The 7,694-nt window shown below is 41.0% G+C and overlaps 1 protein-coding gene across 2 annotated transcripts; it reads right to left on the reverse strand.

Moving 5' to 3' along the window:
• Positions 1–332: 332 nt before the first annotated feature.
• Positions 333–7,481, reverse strand: LOC116519700 (apoptosis-enhancing nuclease-like). 2 transcript variants are annotated; one of them, XM_032233725.1, is made up of 4 exons: positions 7,414–7,481; positions 3,633–4,359; positions 2,450–2,642; positions 333–699 (listed from the first exon to the last, which is right to left on the reverse strand). In XM_032233725.1, the coding sequence occupies exons 2-4, from the start codon at positions 4,356–4,358 to the stop codon at positions 488–490; spliced, it is 1,131 nt and encodes a 376-aa protein (XP_032089616.1). In that variant the 5' UTR covers position 4,359; positions 7,414–7,481; the 3' UTR covers positions 333–487. The 2 variants fall into 2 exon arrangements, with proteins under 2 accessions (XP_032089616.1, XP_032089615.1); XM_032233724.1 differs by having other exon boundaries at positions 333–691; positions 2,443–2,642.
• Positions 7,482–7,694: the final 213 nt, after the last annotated feature.

Here is a 7,694-nt window from a genome sequence, read left to right on the forward strand (position 1 = left end):
TCAAAATCTTGGTGCGTCTTATACTCCGAAAATACAGTAAATCTAAAAGTAGGCCTGGAGTAAAAGGAAAGAAATTTAGTAAAGCTTGAAAAGGATCCACCACCACCACCCCGCTCCCCCTCCCCCAATGGCTGATTCAGCAATTTACTCCTACGTCATTCATTCATGCAGCAAGACAAGGATAGAGAAGGGTGTTTTCTAAAAAGGAAATGGCTGTTCTGAATAGACTGGTTCAACGCAGCTCAAGTTGTCAACTTCTTTAGCTCAAACTTCTAAGGCTTTAAGGCCAGAGGTTCTTCAGGCCACCACTTTCCAAGGTTCAAAACTGAAAGTTAATTTGGGCTCGAAGTTTTATTCTTTGGCATGTACTCATTGAGGAAAACAGATGTCAATAATGCTGCTTCATTGATACCAGAAGACACGAATCCCGACTCTCTCTTCAAAACAGCAGCGTAATTTCTTTACCAACTTCCTAAAACCCAAACCATCATTTGCAGTCTACATCAAGGTCCTTGGGCCAGTATTGATCATCCATGTAGCAACTGTGATCGGCATCGTCGTCCGGGGTGCCGGCTGAAGGGCCCATGGGGTGACTCGGATTCAGGAGTTCCTCCCATTGAAACTCTACCAATCTGTAAAGTTCCATAGACGCCTGGGCATCTTCGACAGATGAATGCCCGCGTCTGCCAACCTGGGGAGGGGGGGGAGAACAAAGCACAAAACATTGCGAGTAAATCCTCCATTTAGAACCATCCGTTTATTGACCATTCGAAGTGACAACAGGCACTGGAAAAAATAAGGCTTTCAAGCAAAATTAGTCTTAGCGATTAATCTACTGGGTGATAATAGCAGTAGACTTAGCAGTAGACTTATATACCGCTTCATAGGCCTTTCAGGCCTCTCTAAGCGGTTTACAAGAGTCAGCATATTGCCCCCAACAATCTGGGTCCTCATTTTACCCACCGGAAGGATGGAAGGCTGAGTCAACCCTGAGCCGGTGAGATTTGAACCGCTGACCTGCTGATCTAGCAGTAGCCTGCAGTGCTGCATTTAACCACTGCGCCACCTTGGCTCTTGGATAAGAGATGACTTTATATTATCTATCTATCTATCTATCTATCTATCTATCTATCTATCTATCTATCATATACATATATTCTATATTATATAGATAAATAAATTATCTATCTATCATCTATCTATCTATCTATCTATCTATCTATCTATCTATCTATCTACTACCTACCTACCTACCTACCTACCTACCTACCTATCTGATCTATCTATATCCATCCATCTCTCTATTTATTTATCTCTATGTCAGAGTGCACACAACATGACTACTATTTTGAGACAATCCTGGAGCTAAATACAGCACAGAGATTTTGTCTTTCCAATAGTAGTTTATATACAAGCTTATATATACACACATACACATTAGGCAAATACCAGGCAATCAATCAATCTACAATTCTACACCGGAACCACAATGCAGATAGAACATGAGGAGAGAGATACACAAGGAGAGACAGATGCCCTCACATGGTCTTCCTTCTATATATACAGCTTCTTAAAGTGGCAGTAACCCTGCTGACTCATTCTCATGTCATCATCTCGGTTTAGAGCCTTTCAGCAGCTGGTCAGCTATTAAATTATCATTACCCTGATACATACATACATACATACATTTAGTGTCACAACCCCTGGTAAGCCCCAATTATGGGAGAAGCTAACTGCTTCCATCATCTGTCAATCGGCTCGTCACAAGAGTCCATCACGACAGAAACCCAATATTTTTACTGTTGCCTTTGTTATATTTTGTGTTTTTTTATTTGTGCTGATAAATAAATAAAGGGAGACTAGTATAGATCTATTTCAAGCTATTTAGCTCTCATCAGCTAGCCATACCCTTACTGGGATTCGAACCTGTGCTGTATTTTAGCTGATGAGAGCTAAATAGCTTGAAATAGATCTATACTAGTCTCCCTTTATTTATTTATCAGCACAAATAAAAATAACACTATATATATATTATATTGTATTATATTACACACACACGGACACACATCTCTATCTATATCCATCCATCTATCTTGTCCATACATCCATCTATCTCATATAAAACAATCTCTTATCACCCAGCAGATGAGTTTGAGCACGCACACACACACACACACACACAAACTTTGCTAAATCCCCAAGAGTTGATTGGGCAATCACGGCACGTAATTACGTTCATTAGGAACCAAGAGGCACTATAGGATATTCAAGGATCTTAAGGAATATCCCTTGAACTGCAGAAACGACCTCACATCAAAATAACCCTAGACAAGGTGCGCTTAGCAACTTTCAGATGTAAGGCAACCGAATGATATTAGGGTTTTCTTTGCAGGGTAATTCTGCTTTTCAGTGCTCTTGAGGAAATGAAAGATGGCAAGTTACCTGTATATTTTGTGTAGCAGCTGATGAGCTAGGTTCTTGAGAGACATGCTTGGTTTCAGAGTTGATGCAATTTTCTTCTTCAGCAGAGGACATTGGCTTGTATCACGCCTCCAGGCTCGAGGGGGAAAGTATTTTAAGGCTTGGAAATCATTGTGGAGAGCATGGCCCACAACTATTTTATCCTTCAAGATCTGTATGATCTACGTAGGAAAAAAGAGGTTAATTTGCCAGAGTGTTCAGGAAAGGACAGTTATACATCGCTCAAACAAGCAGATCAAGATCTCTCATCTTCTATCAATAGCTATCGTCATATCTATCTATCATCTATCTATCTCTATCATCTTCTATCAACATCTATCTTCATTTTTATCTTCTATCAATATCCATCTGTCAATATTCATCTATCCATCCATCTATATCATCTTCTATCAATATCTATCTTCATATCTTATCTATCTATCTATCTATCATCTATCTATCTATCTATCTATCTATCTATCTCATCCATCCTTTATTTTTTTCCAATTAATCTAGGCATTTTTATTTAAAAAAACAAGTAGAAAATTTGTAGTATCACTTAAGGAAAAATTTTAAACCATGTTTTCTAATTTCCTGCAACTCAACTGAGTGTCCACAGAAATGGAAGAAAAAATAGAACAAGTGAGAACAAGAAGAAATCAATAAAGTAATCGGGACTCTCTAGGTATACAGCAGTGCATAGTCTTTAAGGAGTAGAGATATGAAAAGGTTTAAAAGGAAAAAAAAAACAACTGAACAAAAGTGGTCAACGAGGACTTAAAACACTCTAGCTTCTGAATTTTAACTGCTTCCCTGGAGACACATTAAAAATGGACAAAAGGAAAATGAAGTGATGGGTGGATGGATGGATGTGACGTGAAGGACGGGAATTGATCAAGCAGAAATGATGAGATCAACTTCACTCATAATCAAGTGAAGCTGATCAGGCAATCAATCAAGGATGTACTAATTTACATACCTGTACTAGCCAGAGGACTGGAATTCAGGGCTTAACTAGCTCCTTCCATCTCTACAGTGCTATGACTGTGGACACAAGTATTGTTGCTTGCCTATCATTCTGCAGTTCCTTGCAGATTCTGGTTGAATTATTATTTTGCCTCTCTCAACCCTCACATTGTATGGATAAGCCTAAATTAATCTCTTGTGCTTACCTCACCCTGCGCAATCCTGAAATAAATTGCTTTTCTCATGTGCTTCCAGGTGATGCCACTCCAGCGCGTCCTGTAATCTACAATTGGACGTTCTGGGAGAATGTATTTGTCATAGATCACATCACCATCGTAGCTCACCACCGTACAGCGTGCCAGCTCACTTATCTTTCCAGAAGGACCCGTGCCTACCATCTCACAGTCAATGGCCACACGCTTCACAGACTTCTGAGGCAGGAGGGGACTAGTCCTTTTTCCTGAGATGCTGGGGGAGATTAGCAGGTTCTCAAGACCTTGGGAAGATGAAGGCTGGCTGGCTAGTTCCTCAGATGAAATGGAAACAGCTTCACCAAAACTGGAAGAAGCCTCCTGAGCTGTCCTCACATCCTTCTCCAGAACCTGATGGCTTCCGTTTTCCCAGGACAACGAGTCCTGCATCCCATACATTTCAGAGACGTCTGTGGTCCTAACGAGATTCCTCTCCTTGGCTGCCAGGTGTCCACTCTGCTCCAGTGCTCTGCGCATCATGTAGCGTTGATGCTTCCGGCTTTTCTTTTTGTCCTGAGTGGCAGCTTTGTCATCCCAACAAAGTGGATTGAGATGATCACTAAGATCCCTTCCGGCATAGGGGCAGGTGACAATCGGAACAGTCATCACCTCATAGCTACCTATCTGCTTGATCTCTGTTGAGCTTATCGCCCCTGGCACAAATTTGGTGCTAGAGGACATCCTAACAAAACAAAACAAAACAAAAGATACCATCTAGTTAATAATGTGAATTGAGGAAAGCCCCTGGTCTGAAAATAAGAAATGCATTGGATTAAAAAAGATATTTTTTCTGCAAATGGGACAGGGTGGATAAAAATCGATGATTTTAAAAATAAACAAACACGATTTTTCTTCTTTAAATCTGATTTTTTTAATCTAACTCGCATTTTTTTTATTTTTATCAAATTTATTTTAATAAAATGCTTTATTAAAAAAATCTGTCTAAAGGTAGCTTTCTTTTTAAGATACATTAATAATTTAGTTGATTTGATTTGATTATATTTATATGCCGCCCTTTCCCCCCGAAGGGGACTCAGGGCAGCTCACAATTCAAATCAGGGAAGGGGGGTACAGACAGAAAATAAAAAGACGAAACATAATACATAATTTAAAAACACACAACAGTCATACCATTCGAGACGGGGGCAACAGCTCTTTAGCCCCAGGCCTGTCGGAACAGCCAGGTTTTGAGGGCTTTGCGGAAGGCCTGGAGGGTGGTGAGGGTTCGAATCTCCACGGGGAGTTCGTTCCAGAGGGTCGGAGCAGCCACAGAGAAGGCTCTCCTCCGGGTAGTCGCCAGACGGCACTGGCTGGCGGATGGAATTCGGAGGAGGCCTAATCTGTGGGATCTAATCGGTCTAGTGGAGGTGATTGGCAGCAGGCGGTCTCTCAAGTACCACACGAAACGGAGCTTAGTTATGGAGCATGAGGCTGTATATTCTGCAATGTTAGGACTGTCGGTGATCCACAGCAGGTTTGAGAAGCAGCTACTGTGGGACAGAGATGACAGCTGCTCTTTAAAAATTATGATTTAAATCGAGTTGATTTCAATCAAGCCTTTTCATTAGTGATTTAAACTGTGATTTAAATTGGGGATTTAAACAAATCCCACCCTGAAATGGGAAGGCATTATTCAACTTTTATTGGGTATGAAGCATCAACATTAGGAAGCCCTGACTATTCATACAACTTATTTAACCATTTCAATTAATGACCTTCCTGTTAAAAGCCACAGTATCATAAGCTGTCAATGTCAGTTTGGATTCTTTTGGGATTTATGCAGAACAAATATATTCTGTTTAATTAGCTTATAATTCACTGCAGTATGAGACTCCAGAAAATTGGTTTATTCAAGTACTAGGTAGCCTTAAATAAGCAAAAATCTCCATAGTGACGAGAACAGTAATAATTTTCCAGCTTTCGGAGCGACCAGAAAATAACATAAATGCACCTCCCAAGAGAAATACTCTGTAACTGAAAACTCCACAGGTAAAGCCCAATTGGTCGGCGCTGACAACTGCCACCTCCTAAGAGAAATGGCCTCTTAATGCATGATAAACACTGCATTTAAAATATCAGAAAGGAAAAAAAAGAAGCAACTATTCACACTCAAGAACTACATCCTGTATGAGATCAAAACAAGTTCTATCAAAATCTCTTCTTGAGATTTATAACCAAGAATTTGGCTTCAATGTGCAAAGTTAAGTTACAAACCAATATAATTACAGCTCTGGGGTGCAGAGGTTGGAATGGAGTACTGCAGGCGAACTCACTGCTCACTCCAGAAGTTCAAGGTTGAGTCAGCCTTCCATTCTTCCGAGGTTAGTAAAATGAGGACCGAGATTGTTGGAATATGTAATATGCTGACTATGTAAACCGCTTAGAGAGGGATGTAAAGCACTATGAAGCGGTATATTAAGTCTAAGTGCTGTAACATCCTAAGGCCCAAAATGTACATTAGCAATTTTGGACCTCCTTCCATTTCATGTTTAGTAAACAACAAAGAAACATTCCTGTCCATACGGTTACCTTTTTTAAGGGATAGGAGAAATAACTTGTAGATATCGGATGCTTCAGTTTACACCCAGAGCTGCCACAAACCCATGTGTAAGTGCTTCCATACAATTTAAGCCAAACGTTAATTGTGGTTTTCTGAGCAAACACAACTGACTAATTTACACATGATAAAGTTGCTCTGAAGTCCACTTTGGTACCAAGCCTCTACCGTATGTTCCAAGCAATATTGAAGACAGCCTCGCCCTTGATAACTTCTGCAACCTTTGAACTTTTCAGTCGAGTCAAGTGTTTCTCACCCTTGTCAACTTTTAAGATGTGTGGGCTTCCGTTCCCAGATACAATTCCTCCAGTTGGGGAATTCTGAGAACTGAAGTCCACACATCTTAAAGAGAAACATTCCAAGAGTCTTTCAGCCTTTGGCATCGGAGTACAGGCCAGACCTCACTTTTCATCACCCTTCTCCTATGACCAGGATCCTAGGCCACCACCCACGAATAGAATAGAATAAGAACTAGAATAAGAATTAGAAATAATAGAAAAAGAAAAAGAATGGAATTGATTAAATAATGGAATGGAGTGGAATGGACTGAGTGGAATGGAATAGAATAGGACAATTAATGGAATGGAATAGAATAGAATAAATAGTGGAATGTAATAGAATAAATAATGGAATAGAATAGAATAGTCGAATGGAATGGAATAGAATAAATAATGGAGTGGAATGGAATAGAATAGAATAGACTAGGACAATTAATGGAATGGACCAAGGACTAGACTGGACTAGACTAGCAGAATTGGAAGGGATCTCGGAGGTCTTCTAGTCCAACCCCCTGCTCAGGCAGGAAACCTTATCCCATTTCAGACAAATGGTTATCCAATCTCTTTTTAAAAACTTCCAGTGTCTTTTGTTGTTCCACTACTTTTACAGTGGAATTTACAGACCACGATTAAACCCAAGTCAACCCAAACCACCTTATGACTTATTAAAGCAATAGAACAAAGGGGCTTTCCCGATCCTGCTATATAAAGAGAGCTAATTAAAGCCTCAGCCTTTCCTGCAGGGTCTTTCCCCCTCCCTTAGTCCAGGGCTGCCCCTTTCCTACCCAACAGCCCCAGGGCAACTTCCACACGTTCCCCAAACCCTCAACCATTTCTGCCTCTCGAAACTTCTCTTCACACACACCCACGTCCCGAAAATCAGCCCCCCGCTTAGCCTTACCCGGCTACAGCCAGCTGCGCACGTGTCTTTCCCGGAAGCGAAGGGGGGAAAAAACTACTCGTATCCGGACCGGTCCCTCGTGTCGGCCACGCCTCCTACGACTTGATTGGCTGCTTTTAGCAAAGAGAGGCGGGGTTCATTTGCTTCCTAACTCGTCCCCACCCCGTGGACTTTTTAAAAAAAACATAGGACTTTTGCCTGCGCATGCTCACACGCGTCTGGCTTGTATCTGGGAATCGGTGGTGGGGAAAGCTCGGTGTGCATTTCATCCTACAGCTTTT

This window comes from Thamnophis elegans, chromosome 16 (assembly GCF_009769535.1).
Source record: "Thamnophis elegans isolate rThaEle1 chromosome 16, rThaEle1.pri, whole genome shotgun sequence".
Lineage (NCBI taxonomy): Eukaryota > Metazoa > Chordata > Lepidosauria > Squamata > Colubridae > Thamnophis > Thamnophis elegans.